Source organism: Erpetoichthys calabaricus, chromosome 8 (assembly GCF_900747795.2).
Source record: "Erpetoichthys calabaricus chromosome 8, fErpCal1.3, whole genome shotgun sequence".
NCBI classification, from domain to species: Eukaryota; Metazoa; Chordata; class Cladistia; order Polypteriformes; family Polypteridae; genus Erpetoichthys; species Erpetoichthys calabaricus.
Genome location: NC_041401.2, coordinates 48143530 through 48162077, shown reverse-complemented (window position 1 = coordinate 48162077; position 18548 = coordinate 48143530). Strand labels below are relative to the sequence as shown.

The 18548-nt window shown below is 36.6% G+C and overlaps 1 protein-coding gene across 1 annotated transcript in view; it reads left to right on the top strand.

The window, feature by feature from the left end:
• The window catches only part of lrp1bb (low density lipoprotein receptor-related protein 1Bb), a 2167948-nt gene that overhangs the window by 1287769 nt on the left and 861631 nt on the right, over positions 1-18548 (top strand). The window contains exons 8-12 of the mRNA XM_051931086.1: positions 1166-1388; positions 1640-1826; positions 2607-2750; positions 6867-7103; positions 12113-12293. Of these exons, the coding sequence (XP_051787046.1) occupies positions 1166-1388; positions 1640-1826; positions 2607-2750; positions 6867-7103; positions 12113-12293 (972 nt within the window). The remainder of the gene's footprint in view (positions 1-1165; positions 1389-1639; positions 1827-2606; positions 2751-6866; positions 7104-12112; positions 12294-18548) is intronic.

Sequence of the window (18548 nt, the reverse complement as noted above, 5' to 3'; positions counted from 1 at the left end):
TACTTCCAGTGCCAGGGCTACTGCCCAATGGAAGCACTTCTGGGTCACATGGAAGTCCCATAAATTGGGGAGCACATCTCCCTTCAGTGGCCTCTTGCAGCACCCATGGACCCCAGCAGGGCTGTGTTCCTCGACTACAACTCCCGGCATTCCCTGCTGGTTCCTGAATGGGCATCAATATGGAAGGCTGCTGCTGTCTAACACCTGGGGAATTAAGCCTCCCCCAGAGGCTGTCTTTCCCTGTCCTGTTATTTCGGGACTAGGGAAGGTTTTAAACCAATGTCGAGTCGGGACGTCTGACCATTTATTTGGGGCTTCCCACCTGGGTAAGAAACCATCAGTTCTGGTTGGGATGTACGTCCATCCATTAGGACCACCTAGTCCAGGGGCGACCTCCTTCTGTCTCTTGGCTGGGATGCCTTTATTTTCGCTTGGGTTCTCCTGTCCGGGTAAGGGATCTTCCTACCTCCTGGCCGGGATGCCCGTGTGCCACTTAAACCATATGTGGAGGAATATATTGTTTTAGAGGACCTTCTTAACAAAAGATTTTTTTTTTTAAGGAGCCATTCAAGCAAACACAATGAAATAATCTTAAAACACTTGGGAGTGTATTTTCCTTTTCAACATTCAGGTGGCCAAAGGACATAGAAAACTGACAATTTTTTATGGATTGCAGCAACTACTAAGATACAGAATCTTTTAGAAATGAGACATAGGTTCATTATTGATTTTGTGTATCACTGACTATGGCACACAAAATGATGGAAAAAGTAGAGCAGAGCCTGCATTTCTGATTACAGAATATACAGAATTTTTACATAACAGCTGTTTAACTGATTATGCTAAATTGGTTTCTTGTTCGTCAATGGAAACATTTCATTTTAGACGCACCATTATTTAAATTGGACAGCTTCACTTTCGCTCCTATTTTGCCTCTTGAAGATGGCTGTGGAGCTATATCAGAAGTGTTATAATCTTATTTGACTATCACTGTGTGTAATTATAACACTTCTGCTCTAAGCATATGCCTTTTCAGGGTTTCACAGTAAACAATGCAATTAGTTATTCTGCATAATTAAGCAAACAAAACAATGATTCATTTAAACATTTCTAGAAGAAATCTGATTATAATTTTGTTTTAATTAAAATTTTATGTTCTCTTTAGGAAGCTTTTTTTCACCGACTATGGGAATGTTGCCAAACTTGAAAGGTGCAACATGGATGGAACAAACAGGACAAAAATTGTGGATAATAAAATTGAACAGCCAACAGTAGTTGCACTGGATTTAGTGAAAAAACTGGTCTACTGGGCCGATGTATATTTGGACTACATAGAAGTGGTTGATTACAACGGTGGAAACCGGCATACCGTGATTCAGGGAAAAGATGTGAGTATATTATAGCTGTACACACAAACCAGGTGTCCAATTTGTGACAATCCTGCTTCGTAATCACATTGTGTATTAGTTTCTGTTGACCTGTCTAATTTTTGATTATAAGGATATATATGAAAAATAAATGGAATTAAGCCTATACCAGTAAATCAAAAATTTAGATGATGGCCAGCATTTCTTGTTTTATAATAAAGCAGAATATACAATATTCTATTGTGGCTAATATGACTTTTAAATAATTTCAGGTTTCGTATCTTTATGGATTAACAGTCTTTGAAGATTATTTATATGCAACCAGTTCTGTTGTTGGTAAAAGTAATAAAGTGGATGTTGTGAAGATCAATCGGTTTAATGGCACAGATCTAAAGGTTATAACACAAGTGAGCACTGCTAGGAGCATTCGTGTCTACCATAAGCTGTCTCAACCGACAGGTAAAGCAAAATATAATGTTCTGGTAACACTTTGTGATTGATTAAGTGGTTTTGAAGTGTTTGCAATATTACTTATGTTACATTTGAAACCCTAATTAATAACATTTTAAACATGGACATAATGCATTTATTTATTTTGTTTCCGTTAAATCTAATTAGTATGTAAAGATGTTTCTAGTAGTACTCATTACGAAATTTATCATATAGAATTAAATAAATGGAAAGCTAATAGTTGGAGTCATCACCATTAAAGTCCTAAATAAAACACCAGAATTTGGGTATTCCAGTTTTTACATAGCTAATAAAACAAACTACTTATATTTTAATTACACAAGTAGTATATGCAGTTCAATAGCTTCAATAACCATACATTTATTTCTGTGCTTCTAATCCATAATATATATATCCTTTCTCACCAATATCTGTGAGAACCATGCTAATTTCTATTATATTTTTTCTTCTTTTCAATATGGAAAGCACTCAATTAAGCAATAAAAAAGAGCATTTTGCATATGATGAACTTATTTTCTATTTATGCAAGGTACCAACAGCTGCTAGTATTATTTCTGTACACTGATCTTTTTGAACAACAGGTACCATACAAGTGTTGTATTCATGCTTGCCTCACCCTTGTGGTGATAATGACAGGAGATTGATTTTTTTTTACAAACTGTAAAGTGATTTCATTAAAATCAAACTTAAAAAGTTATCGTTGTTAAGTATAAACTGACAGTTTTACAGAATGTTGTAGAATAAATTACCTTGTATTATATTCTGCAGTAAGAAATCATGCATGTGAAGCAGACCCATATGGGAAATCAGGAGGATGTTCACACATCTGCTTGTTCAGTGGCAACTACAAATTTAGAACCTGCCGCTGTAGGACTGGATATATCCTGGGGAGTGATGGAAAATCATGCAAAAGTGAGTTTTTTTTTAACATCTCATTTTTTTTCTGTCTCTCTTGTGGAGTTGGCAGCACTTATGCTCACTTACCTCAGTTTACTTTCATAGATTTAGCCTTTTAATTTGCTGTATTTATTTTTCTTGGGATTTTCTTCTTAATTACTTTTGTCAATTACCACAAAGCTGACGTGGTGTTACTTCACTCAGTTAAGTGTGATTTATAATAGTTAAAAGCAAACTCAAAAACAAATCTTGCACTTTAAGTCTCATTGTAAGCTACTAGCATTGATAAGAGTCTCAGCTTTAATTTTTGCTTGGCAAGTTACATATACTGTACATTAGAAACTGTGCCTAAGATATAGTAGTACATATAAAGATACAGATTTGGTAAAACACACAGAAAACAAAGGAGAAATTGAAAAAGCATACATGAAAACCAATTACAGCTGTCCATTAATTAATTGTTAAACTATGGCCTCCACTGGAGGAGATGAAAATATTAAGACAATGTCATTGACAAAGTCAGACCCCTTAGAGTCCTGGAGACCTCAGGCTCCTAGCTGCCGACCCCCTCCTGGGCATTCTGTAGTAGAATCTGTGCTGTGCCACCCAATCTGATGATGGAATCTTTCCATCTGATGATTCCAATTCTCCTTTATCTGAGAAGACTTTTCAATTAAAGGCTGAAACCCTCCTAGATACCTTTAAATGAGTTTTGACAATTTTGTATTTGGTCAAGGGTTAATTTAAGTATTACACATAATTCTAGAACATCAACTGAACTGTGAGAAGCCAAGCTCTTTTATTTCTTTTGAAGTAACCCACTTATTGGGTTGGCCAGCTTCTACAGATTTGGGGTTCGGTATGCCTGGAGACACACACTGTTTAATGTTTATATGTCTTTTGCTAATGTAGCTCAGTAGCTGTTAGGTGAAATAAATGTCTTAATTTGCTTCAGCACACTAAGAACACTAAGTATTGTTGCCTTCTGTTGTTTTGTAGCATCGTCTTTGAGTTTGCACATTTTGAATAGAGGCTCTCCGGTTTTTGTTCTTATTTCCTGTCAAAGCTAAAACACATGTTATTTCTAGTTTTCTCAGCACACAAGTCTTTTGGTACCCACATAAGAATTGGCCTACCATCTTGCTGTTGAGACTGAGAAATAAAAAGTTTTGAAGTCTTTGGAAAATATCTGGTAGTGCTTACTATGAAATGCTTTATTTAACATGTAATACTGTAAATGAAACAAACAGAATACCATAAAGGGTTGGGGAACAGCCAGGTTTAAAAACGAAACTGAAAATAATAACAAAAAAGTGCAACCAGTAGGAAGTCTTGAGTCCTCATACACTTTGGGCGAAAAAGGTCCTGCCGTTTTTCCTTCTAGGAGAGTGTGTCCAAATGGTCACTGTTGCTGTTTAAATATCTCCCATAGCAGTAGGCGAGAGTCTTCCAGAAGCATACCAAAGGTGACATTACAGCTAATCATGGGACTCGTCCTCTGTTATGTAGGGAAGAGATATGAAGGGATTATTGATCGTATTTTGTCCTTCCCTAAACTCAGAGTTCTTACCTCGGTCAGGACGTTTAGATGCTTCCCATGCTCTTGCTTGCAACAGCAGTAAACCATAGACTTTGAATTGGTTTGGTGGCTTTGGTAATATGTGATTTCATTGAAGAATGTGTACGTTTAGGTGACTATTTCATTTGCATATTATACTTAAGAGTTGGGATCATACAACACAGAGATTTCAGTAAAATTAGAAACATCTTGAAAAATAGATTACTTCAAATGACTTTCAAACATTTAGAGCAAATTTTGTTATTCATCCATCCATTTTCTAAGCTCATTTAGTTCATTATAGAGCTCCAGGGGGCTGAAGCCTATTGTGGTAGCAATAGGAACCAATCTGGGTGTGATGCCAGTCTATCATAAGACAAATATTCAGGCTCATTGAAAACGGTCCTGTTTCAAATTACCAATCAATCATGTCTCTGTGATGGGGGAGAAAATCCATGCAAAAATAAGGAGAATATGAAATCTTGATCCCTGGTGATACAGTATGAGGCTGTATTATTAACCACTGTGCTATTGTACTGTCCTGGATTGTGCCAAAAAAACCAAACATCCATACAGCATCCACTGTTCTCATCTTATTCAAGTATATTGTTGTGAGAAGCTGAAACATATCTCTGTAATATTTGGCACCAACCAGGAGTGAAGCTTGAGTGGATGCCAGTCTATTACAGGGCACAATCCATTACACACATTCTCACATTGCACCAGAATATTTTTGGCAATCATGCTAACACTCACATCTTTGGGATATTGAAGGACATCAGCGTGCTGGAGAGAATCTATATGAACACAAGAACAATGTAGAAACTCCTCACATACAGCAGAGTAGTTGGTAATCTACATTATTTTTTTATTGTTGCTTCATATGTTTAAGTTTGCGGTGGCATGGCACTGTCTAACAGCTTCACAGTCATGTGTTTAAATCCCAGCCAAGGCACTGAGTGTGCACATTCTTCTCTAGCTATGTAGGTTTTCAGTTTTCCTCCCACATTTCATAGACACGTGTTTCATATTAATTGGAGACACTAAACTGACGTAGTATAAGTGAGTGCATGGATGAACGTCTTCAGAGAAGACTGGCACCTTTGTCAGGGATGGTTCTGTTGTAAAGACTCAAGCCCCCTGGATTAAGAAGATTCAGTGATGGATAGTCAGATTGAGTTGTGTTTGCCATTTGTCAATCCAATTCAGAGTTTTACTCAAGTCTATATTGCATCAGGTGTAAAGCTTTCCTTCCCACCACGTTTATACAATTCATTTTAACATGGCTGACCAGGTTGACCTGGTGTGACTACCTTAACCAGCCAAGGTGGTTGTACTTCTCTGGACTCCTTAATAATAAATTGAAATAGAACACTCTTACACAGAGCTGTAGCTGGTTTTTAAAATAGAGTTAGTAGAATTAAGAAAACTACCATAAACTTAAGTAGAAGAAAAGAGGCCTTCTAGTTTCATATGCTCTCCAAAGCCATAGCAGAATTTCTGTATAACTGCAAGTAGAAAAAATCTTAGAACTCATATTGCTCATTCCCATAATTTATAGTATGTCCAAACATTTTTATTGCACTGGAATTCCTGTCAACATGCATTTAATGTAGAAGCCTTTTCAAATTATGTAATACTAGGGTGTTATGTAAATTAGCTAGATTAAGATGAAGCCATTAGCTTTTGGCATCAATGAGGTTTTATTCCTTGAAGTACAATATTTTCTCAATGCTCTAAGGAAGGATTTGTTTTCCCATGACCTTAATGAAAACTGTCCCTGCAGCATCTTAAGGTAGTAATTGTATTGTGTTGTGGGATTTTGTTCAATAATTTACCCAATCCAGCCTCACCAGCCAGACCCCCTCCTTAAGCTAATAACATTGTGAGAGAGACACACACTCCCAACTGAATGGTTGCTCTAAGCCACAAACCAACTTCCACATCTTGAATTCATTTCACCTTGATTGATCTATGGAGGTACACTCAAAATAATGGACCTCGGGGATGCCATTAGTAGTTGCCATGAAAGCTCCAAGTGTTTCTTTATATATTTCTGTTTTCTGTGGGGGCTCATGCAGAAGCCTTCCTCTGCTAATTTATGTGTACTTGCCCGGACAATAGATTTTGAGCTCTTTTGTGATGCTGTGTGTAAAGCTCACCAGAGCACGCTTCACTGTCAGGTTTAATGTATGTTGCAGTCAATACAAACAACGACTCAGCCAGCTACTAATGATTTGTAAAATTAAATGTCTACAGCATTATAAATGCCCATTTTGCACTGGCTACAACACTATCTCTTGATCTGCCATGTCATGGAAACATGGACCATTTTGAACAAAAGAATGATTAATTGGATAGAACCTAATCAGCGGAACTAATTCTTGTTTTAATTAAGGTAATGTAATTAGCTAGTCTTCTTGCATTAGATACATTTTGATTACAGAAGAGTTTAATTTTCTGTGTTGAATAAAAAATGCTAATTGTGACAATTAATTAGATGCTGACACTACACAGAGTAAAGAAGATTAGTTTGTGCTGGTTTGTTTACTTTTGTAATCTTGTTTCTGCAGAACCCAAGAACGAACTGTTCCTCTTCTATGGGAAGGGGCGACCAGGCGTTATCCGTGCTATGGATCTGAACGCAAAAGCAGCAGATGAACACATGATACGGATAGAAAATCTGGTGAATCCTCGGGCCCTCGATTTTCATGCTGAAACAAATTACATCTATTTTGCTGACACCACCAGCTTTTTAATTGGAAGACAGAAAATCGATGGCACTGGACGAGAAACAATCTTAAAAGATGGTAAATGTATTGGTAAACTAAGAATGGACAGGCCTGGAAACAAAGAGAATTCTTTTCACTGCTATAAGTGCTTGTACATATTTATGCATCATTCACATAGTACCTTTATAAAAATGTAGAAGATATCTTTGCCTTAGTAATAATCATTTTTATTAGTGTTAGACATATTTATTCATTTTATGTATGCATAGGGTGGCATGGTAGTGTAGTGCTTAGCACTGTTGACTCACAGATCCTGGGCATTAATCCCACATTTAGATATTGTCTGTGTGACTTTTTTTCTCCTGTGCCTTTTATTCCCATATCTCCATTGACTTCCAGGTTAGGCTAACTGGCAACTCTAAATTTGCTCAGTGTGAGAGTGTATACACGTGTGTGTGCGTGTGTGTGTGTGTGTGTGTGTGTGCCCTATGATGGAATGGTATAATGCCCAGGATTGCTGAATGTTTTCCACCTTGCACCCAGTGCTCTTGGGGTAACCTGTCACCTTATTGTCCTTGAATTGGTCTAAGTGGGTTAATTGGTCCTGTTATGGACTCAGAAGCCATACAACCTTTAGTCATAATAAACTCATTATATGGTGCATGTTCATATGTAATAGGTATCTGGCATCACTCCTATATACAACTTCAAAGAGCATTTCCGATAAAATGCATCAAAGTCTTTAATCTTCTTATACAAGATAGGATCATAGAGTCAATCTATCAGCATCATGGGCAAGGCAGGAACCAGCACACAACTATTTTCATATTTGCTGCAGAGCAGACTGGCTCATTCAAGCCACTTTAAAGTCACTAATTAACCTAACGCTCATATCTTTGGAATGTTAAGGGAAGTTAAGATACTCGGTGAGGGAAAACCACACACAGATATGTGAAGGATATACAGTACAAACTCTCTAGACAGCTAGGAGTGTCACTATACTGCCCACTTTCAGGCTGCAACACTAACTGGAGTTTCACATCACATGGATAAGGATAATTGTTATAGTGCCAGCCTAAATTACCAATGGATATAAAAAACTGTTTTTTAACTTTTGGTTTTACTGTAGTGGTTCTCAAAACCTATTAGCTGGTATTAAACAGATGTTGGCTTCATTTTATTTGCTTGTTACCACACATGTGAAGCTTCACAGTGATACCATTTATAATATGTAATCCAGACAAGGACCTGCAAAGCTATCAAAAGTGATTAAACATAATAAAAATTGTGTCGTCATTTATCTAGCATTGGTAGGAATAAGAAATGCCAGTCTGTTCCTCACTAGGAAAAAGCCATGACAGTTTGCACCCGTATACATTAAAATGATAACAGCAGTGCCTGCATTGATGGTATATACATATACAGAGGTGAGCAAAAGTAGGTTTACAGTTTTGAGTACACTAAACACAGAGTTTATTCTTGTATTATTTATTTATTATTGTATTGTTTATTTGTATTATTTGTCTTCTTATTTGTCTTATTATTATTAGTAAAGTGTGCTTGAGTGTAGCAGGTAGACTACAAGAATGTGTAAACACTGAAGGGTGGCAATTTGAGCACTTACTTAATTGTACCTAAGTGCACTGTGCCAGTGTGACCTTCATTTGAGTTAATAAAGCTACTGAGTTAATAAAGCTTTTGTAATAATCATAAACCTGCATGTCTTTTTCCATGCCTACAACTGTAAACTTACTCTTGCCCACCCCTGTATATATAGATATACATTGTGACCAGGTGTAGGAATGACAGGATGGGCAACAGTGAAAGCTGGGACATCAACCAGGTCATCCCATTTAATGCTAAAACAAAAATATGACTCAAGGTGCAAAGGAATATAGGTTGCTTGGGCACAAATGCAACAAAGAGTTATGCTCTTCTGCTTTTAAGGAAAGGATTATTCCTTGGAGCTCCTTCTGACAATCACTCTCAGTGGAGATTGACACCTCCTTCCAAGCAGCTGGGTTTCTTTATAGTGCGTAAACCAGAAGGGGCAGGGCTAAGTGCCCTCACTGGGTGGTTTCTCAGTATTGCTGGGATAGAACGAGCAGTGAATGCTAGCGACAAAGCCCCCGCTCGCCTTGATGGGTTATCACAAATCTCTATTGAGCACATGAGGAGATCCTTTGACCAGTAATATGACAGACAGACAGACAGACAGACAGACAGACAGACACAGACAGACAGACAGACAGACAGACAGACAGACAGACAGACAGACAGACAGACAGACAGACAGACAGACAGACAGACAGATAGATAGATAGATAGATAGAGTTGAATCACAAAGTATTTAGAACCCTTCACGTCCTACACACTTTATTTAAATATGCCATTTTTGACCATCAGTCTACACTTAGTAACCCACAATGGAAAAGTGAAAACCTGTTTTCAGAACGGTTTGAAATTTTTTTAAAAATCAAAAACTGAAATCTTTCATTAAAAGTGAAACATTCAGATTCCGAATTCAGTACTTTGTAAAAAGTGCCTTTTGCCGCAATTACAGGTTCAAGTCGTCTTGTGTTAGTCTCTACAAGCTTTGTACACTTGGGTTTAGGCAGTTTATCCTAGTCTTTCTGGCAGGTTCTCTGAAGCTCCATCAGATTGTTTGGGAAGTGACATCCTCTCCCCAGATGTTCCACGATGTGTACGTCTGGGTTTTGGCTGGGCCACTCAAGGACAGTCAGAGACTTGTCATGAAGCCACTCAAGTGTTATCTTGACTTAATGCTTTATATATTGTATAGCTGGGAGTTCCAGCAGAAGGATGTCACCACCTGACGTATTGGGGGAGCACACAACCCTGTGATGCTGTCTTCCTGTGTCCTTCCATTATGTTATCCTATTTAGGAAAGGAAACACTGCCTGTCCCGCTCATATTTTTTAGTATGTACCCTTTCTATGCACAGTAAGCCTACATGCATTTTACTGTGCATTCTCATTACTCAAGACACCGATTGTGCCGCGATATAGTCAGCCAACGCACCTCACTCAATTCCGGCGATTTGCGATGCAGCCTTACTCTTTGTTGCACCCCATGAAATGACATCTCGTACCCCCTGAAGGTGGGAACCCCTGGCATACAGTATAAAAAGAAATTATTCAATAGGAAAAAATGAATGGATGCGAAGATGATTTATTTTAGATTTTGTAGGCATAGAAATTCTTTCTATTTGTTTTTGTTTTTTGTTTTCTTATATGTGTACTTGACTCAAGGGAAATCCCTTTCCTGTTCTCAAAGTTCTTATAGTTGCCCTGTTACCCAAGTATGAAATTTACACATTGTTTACAGAGGAATCATTACTTAAAGAATTATCTGATTTAGTTATTTTCGTGGACTTTGCAAAAAACTTTGTTATACAGACGTGGCAGATTTATTGTTTAATCCTGGCCTTCCAATCTGCAATTTGCCCTTAGTGGAACCAATGTTTTTAAAGGTCTTCATCCAGTTTGAATTTGAACTTTTATGCTTTATTTCCTTCCTGGAAAGGTTTACAAGCTTGTAAGTATCATTACAGACGTTAACTGTGTTAAACTCTGTTGAACACATTTTGTGTAGGTTAAACTAAAAGAGAATAAATAAAGAGTATTGTCAATTAGGACAAATCTGTTGCTAATGAATTTTACAGATTGTTTTCTTTTGCCATATAAACTTATTATGTTAGTGCAGTAGAACTTTATTGATACTCTGTCACACATACACACACACAGAGCTCCAAGGGACATACTCTGACCATTGACCAATTTTATGCTTTTACTGAATAAATTCTTGTGGTGAAAACCATGAAATTTGACTGTCTGATTATTTGTATGTAAAAAGCAGTGAAACTCAAGAATCAGATTTTTTTTAATGTGATATTGTTTTCTCTCTATTATAAAAAACAAATCTTGCAACTAGATGAGACTTTTTTCCTGCGACGAGACGTTATCTTTTGAAGAGAGACAGAGAGACACTTTCACGTCCCACAAGATGGTCAAGTCACGTCATACTTACTACCAATGAAAGCAAGTCCCGTCATACCCATGCAGAGCAGGTTAGAGATAATGGAAGTAGGAAAATTCAAAAGTCTCAAAAAAATAAGATTAAAGATCGCATTAGCACAAACAAACAGAAAATGTTACTCAGTGAAATAACGGAACAGCGAAAAGAGATTGAATAGTGTTTGAGGATGTCTAGGGGAGAAGAGAGACAAGGCAGTGAGACAAAAGGACAGCTGCTGTACAGGCTTTTAAACGTTCAAAGCGCCGCAAGAAATGCTTATAACGTGGCACAGCAGCAGCAGCAAGCCAGCAACTGATCGAGCAAAGAGGAGGTAAAAAAAAACTATTTGTCTCCCATTGTATCACCGTTTAAGAGGGGTTTTGGATGAGCGGCCGAATCTCCTGGGAGTGCATTCAGCCTCTCTCTTCACAACAGTGCATGTTAGAGGGGGTTGGTAAGCGAAGCGAGCAGGGGGTGAAGCCCCCTAGTCTTTTAAAAAAAAATTACAAATCAAGAGAGGATTTTAAAAAATCTTCATTAAATTTCAGTTGAGTAAATTTAAATTTAATTATTTTCATTTAAATTTAAATGAAAATTAAACAAAATTTGGTGTTGGGTTTGTTATTAAGTAAAATTAGGGAACTGGTCAAGAAACTGAATACTTTGCTTGTGTGTGAGAATGGAAAAACAGGGTGAAAATGAACAGACAGACAGACAGACAGACAGACAGACAGACAGACAGACAACATAATACTGCTTCATTACAGATCAGGAGCTCTGAATTCAAGCTCCAGCTCAGTCACATTTGTGTTTCTGGTGCCACATCTGGGGTTGCTTCTTGCCTTGTGTTTGATGCTGCTGGAATAGATGAAATGATTAAGCTTGTTTGGGAATGGTATGTTATTATGCAAACATATACAGTATACAGGATACACGCACGTACTCATTTCACTATGTGCAGCGTTACCAATTTTGATTATGTAAAAGTGAACAAATGTACATTTTAATAAATAGCATTGTTTCTTTTCTACATTTACTATGTCTAATAGATCTTGACAATGTTGAAGGAATTTCAGTGGACTGGATTGGCAACAATCTGTACTGGACAAATGATGGGCGTCGGAAAACAATTAGCGTTGCCAGATTAGAAAAAACATCTCAAACTAGAAAGACCTTGTTAGAAGGAGAAATGTCCCATCCACGAGGCATTGTGGTTGATCCGGTAAATGGGTGCGTATAATTTAATAATTAATTAACCTTTTTGATGATACTTTAATGAAAAATAATATTACTAATTAAGATCTATTAGTTTTTGCAGATCAACTGTATTTATTTTTATTTTTGTGTCTACTTCAAACTGCATTTTGTCAACAGTTTTATTTATAGAAAAGGACTGATAACCTTGTCTGATTACATTTGCTCATTAAGGGATTGCAGAACTACTTGCAGTCTTGAAATATTTTGTCATAGCTGTTATAATTTAGTTTTTTTATTGTACATAAGGATCTTTCATGAAAACAAAATTGTCTACTAATATGATGTATTCCATATTATCATGCTGACTGCATGGCTAACACTCTTAGATCTGTCAGTTTGCTAATGACATCTTAATTGAATATATAGTATGAGCAGCAGTTTATAGTATTCCCCTCACATATATCATTCCCTTGTGTTTATAAAGGGAAAAGAAGAAGAGCGCTCATGCAAGTCCTTTGTGTTAATGTTGATTTTGTAAACGGTAATTCTTACTAAAATTATGTTGTAGCAGGATTTAGTTTATTGCCTCTATCTGTCTATCTATCTATAGCTTTGTCATTACTTTTCGAGATGCCAGGAGGTCCAAGATAGATCACCTGCTGGAAAAATAAAACACTGAAGGGCAGATATAAGTCTGAGAATGTTTTGTTGATTTGAACCAATAAATAAATAAATAAATACATGCTGTACATACATACATAAATGTTTTCTTTGTTGTTATCTAGATTTGAAATCCTAAATAATATGCATCAATGATGTGTAATGGTTTGGTAACAGCTTAAAAAAAAATATTATTATAACCAAGCTGCATGGAATTTAATTTGTTAAATCTCATAAAATTAAAACATCAATTCACTTATACTGTACACTATTAGATAGCAGAAATCATGGCCCAGTAGCCTCTTAGCAATTAATATAACCAAAAACATTTAGATATATTTGTCAAATTATTGGAAAGTCAAGATGTTTAATTCATACATCTCACAGCTTGTTGTAAGAACTGTCACAAAGTCTGCTACTCTTAGTCTTGACTGACTTGACTTAAATGCTTTACCAGACAGAAGGAGAGTAAATCGAAGTTAGGCACATTATGATGAGATTAAAATATTTTGATAGCTTAATAACAACATGATAATAATAATAATAATAATAATAATAATAATAATAATAATAATAATAATAACAATTCTAGCAATTGGGAATAAGATATCTAGAGTTTCTCATTCAAATTGTGACAAAGGAGCAGTGTCTGTAGTTCCGAGTTATTTTGCTGTTGTGTCATGTAAACCCTGTTATGCCCCTTCTGTGTCTTTCCTTTATTGGGTAAAGGGTATTGTCCCACGCTACTGTGTCTTGTCTGTAAATGAGTGAGTGGTGGTAAAGTGGCGCACAGTGTGTTGTATGAGAGTACAGAGGTTTGTTGAATTGCAACAGGCTGTTGGAGAGCTACGCTGTATTTCGGTTTGGCTCAAAGTAAATGCTAGCTTTCAGTTGTTACCTCTGTCTTCAAATTCTGTTCTGATAGATTAGATTAGATAAACTTTATTAGTCCTATGGGGAAATTCAAGTGCATGAAGCAGCAAAAATATAAAATACAACGATAGAGACTCACAAGACAGATGATACAGCCAACCAATCAAACAATTGACAAGATAATAAATAAAAATAAACATATCAGGTACACCAGGGTGAAGCAATGAATTACCTGTTAGCACTGGGCAGAAAAGACCCCCAGAGACACTTCTTAGCACACTGTGGAGGAATGAGCCTGTGGCTAAAATTGCTCCAAGAGAGCACCTCCTGGAGGAGACAGAGGGACTTTTTAATGACAGCATCCAATTTTGCCATCATCCTCTTTTCCACAACAGCTTCAAGTGTTTCTAGGGTCCACCGTGTGATAAAGCAGCTTTTCTGAAAAGTTTGTTCAGATATTGAGCTCAGGTTGCTTCCCCAGGACACTGAGCGTTAGAACACCACATTGGCAGCTATAGAGTGGTAGAACATTTCCAGCAGCTTGCTTCACACATCAAAAGACCTAAGTCTCCTTAGCAAGTGCAATAATAATAAAAATAAATAACAACAAATTCTAGTCATTTATATTTTAATGTCTAGAATATTAATTAGTGTTATACATGTAGCTGACCAGAATACTGCCATAAGTCTGAAGTGTATCAGAGGGATTTTTATAAATTGTTTCCTGATGTAGTAAATACTGGACCTAAATCTTTACACAATACTTGAATCGTAAAAACTGTCTAAATTTTTTTTTATTAACACATTATGTATTAAACTTGTAATATTTAATTGTTTATTATTTATCATTCTGCCATGCTGCTATCTTTGTTTTGGGACGAGCACCAGTCATTAAGATGCATCAACTCGTTGCTATAGGACTGGGGTCCTCAATCACAGTCCTGGAGAGCCGCAGTGGCTGCAGGTTTTTGTTCTAACCCAGTTGCTTAATTAGGAAGCAATTCTTGCCAATAATTTAATTTCATGTCTTGTTAGTGCTTTAATTCTGCTATGTCAGGTAATTCTCATATCCTAGATTTTCATCCCCTTTCTAATGATATCATCCAAATGATTTGAAGGCTAAAATGGATAAGTAATTCTCAGTCCTTCCATTTTTTCTCTTCACTTTCCTTCCAAGTATTTAATTAAACCCAATAGTGCATGATAAATACACACAGGTGTAAATGGTAACAAGCTAAGTGGAGAAATGCTGGTCTCTTTTGTCATTTGCATGTTATTGCTAATTAGGAGCAATTAAAAACCAAGAATAAGGCTCTTTAAGACTAAAATAAGCAATAAGGGTTCAAAATCTTAACGAGTGAGACAACTAAAGTGAAGCAGAAGTGTCACTTGAGCAGTAAGTGCTTCTTATTAAGCAACTGGGTTGGAGCAAAAACCTGCAGCCACTGCGGCCCTCCAGGACTGTGATTGAGGACCCCTGCTATAGGATATAGGAAGTCTTGCTGCTTGAGCTCATCAGATATAATGGTTTTTGCACCAGCAAGTCTGTACTGCCACTGTTCTAAGTTGTTCTAACCAAAAGAATAATGTTGACGTTTTCTTTGAACTACAAACCTCGTGCATAATTTTTGACTTTGATCTTTGGCTTGCATTTTGGTCTCTTTTTGACCTTCTGGTTTTGACAATGCCTGTCTTCAACTTCAATTTCGTTGATTAATGCTCATTTCCCGGTCCTCTTTTCTTAATTGTACAAATAAATTTGTGTTGATTAAACATTGTTTTTAATTTTTTGCATTTCAGTGGACTAATGCCTCGTTCTTGTTTTAATCTTTTGCCTGATGCTGCTGTGTCTTGGATTAAGTTGGCTAAAGAATGTTATGCTTCCATATTCTTAGGGAAGTTACGCAAATAGCTGCGAGGCATACAATAAGGTAAAAGCGAGGACAGAACTGACAGTCATGTGTTTAAAGTCATGTGACACACACGACACAGTTTTCCTATCTAGATTTGTTTATTTTCCCTCCTTCAATGTTCATCTGCTAATTTTATAAAAATAGCTTCAGTGAGATTACATCTTCTGTAGTTATGGCCATAAGGATTTCAATTTGTTTTCATAGCTCTATTATTTAATTACCTTTATCTGTATACTGAGTTTTCTTCTGTTTTTATTTTAATCAAGAATGATGTACCGTTTCATAAAAAAAAAATACATTTTTTGTTTTTGTAGGCAAAGGTTTACATAAATTCTGAGCTGAACTAATAAAATGCCAATTTAGCATATGGCACATTGCTTTTTTCTGTAATCTTGATGCACTTTGTGTGTTGTTCTCTTAGTAGCACCAGTTAAGTTTAACCTGGGTCATTTTCCATTCATTATGAATAATGGAAAACATTACATTCCAACACTCATATCTTCTACATTGTATTTCATAGTTTAAACAGATCAGATATCTTCTGTTTGCTGCTATGATTATCGGGTTCAGGCACTGTTATTACTTTTCATCAGGTGGCAATGTGAGTTTCCATGATGTTTTTGCTTTTAAGAGACCACTCTCATTCCTATTTTCCTTCCACCCACAAGCTTCTTTTTAAAAGAGCAACATAACACTACCCACGGTGTATGTATTCCCCCGAGACCAAGGATTTGCATGCTTCAGTGACTGCTCAGAAAACATGTTAACTTAAGGCAGCAAGTAAACAATTTGAATAAGCCAGTTCAGTATTCAAAGCTTTATGTTTTGGAATGAGAAGAGAGGACAGCTCAGCAGCGGTCATTTAGACAGCTATTGAATGAAAGGTTAGAAGCTCTGGCAGCTCCAAGTAATTGTTCCAATGTAAACTTAGGTCCTACACTAGATAGACTCTGGAAATCCAGATAGTTGAACAAACCTTTAGAGTTAGTGTAATTCATTTATTAAAGTAAAGTGTTTGCTTCACACCCTTTTAAACAGTTTACGTTACTTCATCACTTGCTAACAGATCACAACTGAGGTAATGCTTGCTATTTCCATCTTGTGGATTTCTAGCAAGAATGCAATGGTGGGGCAACTCGTAAATTAGTGGATTTGATAGAAAATATTGCTAGTTGTATTAAATGAAAAAATGATTGAAGAATTAAGACATGCACTCAGTAGTTATGCTAACGTAGACATCTCATTAAACCTGGCATTCATATTTGTTGCTCCTTTATAGGAGAGAAAAGGTAAGGAAAATGGTAATCTCATCTACTTTTCTCCTCACAAGAAAATATCCAAGAAGAACCAATGCATTTAAGTAATTTGTAATTAATCAAATAACAATGCCAAAATTGAGGTAATCAAAAACTTTGATTTAGTTCATCATTTTAGGGACAGCCTTCAAAAGACTGTTTTAATGAATTGCACAGTAGGTCTATAAGAGAAATTAAATGAAAATTCCTGCATTTGTGAAAGACAAAACTGTCAAAAAACCTTACCCAAAGTCCTTAGTTATGTTAAAAAAAGGTATTTAATTAATTACATAAGAGAATTCAGAGTTCAAAAATTCACTATACCGAAAATGAATGAAAGAACAGAAATTGAAAACCAGAAAATTAACAAAACACAGAAAATTGGGACAAAAAAAACAAACTAATAAACAAAGTAGGGAGGGGCTGATTAAAAAAGGGAAAATACAAGGGGTATGAAGAAAGAAATAAAAAAATAGTTAATGACCAGCTCCAAAAAAGTCAACTATAATTTCAACAGCAAAATGCAAAGCCAAAATACTGACCATGTAGGGCTGTAAAAGTGAGAACCAGGATTTTAAAATGAATTGTGAATTTCATGGGAAGCCTGTGCAAACATATTAGGATGGGTGTGAAGTTAGATTATCTAGTCAGGAGCCTTCCAGTAGCATTCTGGACCAGCTGTCAGCGATTCAGTGAGGTTGAATTTAAGCATGTGAACAGAGAGTTACAGGAATCATGACAAGATGACACAAATGCATACACTATCTTCTTCAAGTCTGTTTTGGAAATCTGAAGTGGAAAAAGCAAGACAGTGTTTGTCAAATGTCAGAGTCTGGCCAAAAGAAACGGCTATGTTTCTGACAGTGGATTTCACAATAGAGGAAAGAGAGCCTTGGTTATCAAAAAACTTTGAGGTAAAACTGTCAGGCACACAAATTAAAATTAAATTTTTATCAGTATTTTTCAATTTTGACCAATTTTTTATAGCATTCAGGCAGTCGTGCAAAACAGATAGCTTTCAACATGTGACATTTTATATATATATATATATATATATAATATATATTGTGACTGTCCTGCGGTGGGTTGGCACCCTGCCCAGGATTGGTTCCTGCCTTGTGCCATGTGTTGGCTGGGATTGGCTCCAGCAGACCCCCGTGACCCTGTGTTCAGATTCAGCGGGTTGGAAAATGGATGGATGGATATATTGTGACAGTTTGCGGTCCTCTCAACCCCTTGAACCCTCTGACCACTCTTCAGACACCAGGTAAAAGTCCAATAATTATTTATTTGGACAATATTAAAGTGCACAAAGCACCTACACTCCACAATACTCATATAATAAATCAATAATCAATACTACAATAAACAATCCTCCACTCCCAGACACATTGCCACCCTTCCACCCAGCTCAGTTCCACACTCTGGTCTTTCACAGTCCTTTTTATAGTCCTTGACCCGGAAGTGTTTCGCCCTCTCTGTCCACGTGACCTGGAACACTTCTGGGTCAGATAAAAATCCTTTCTTCTTCACCCCGGAAGCACGTC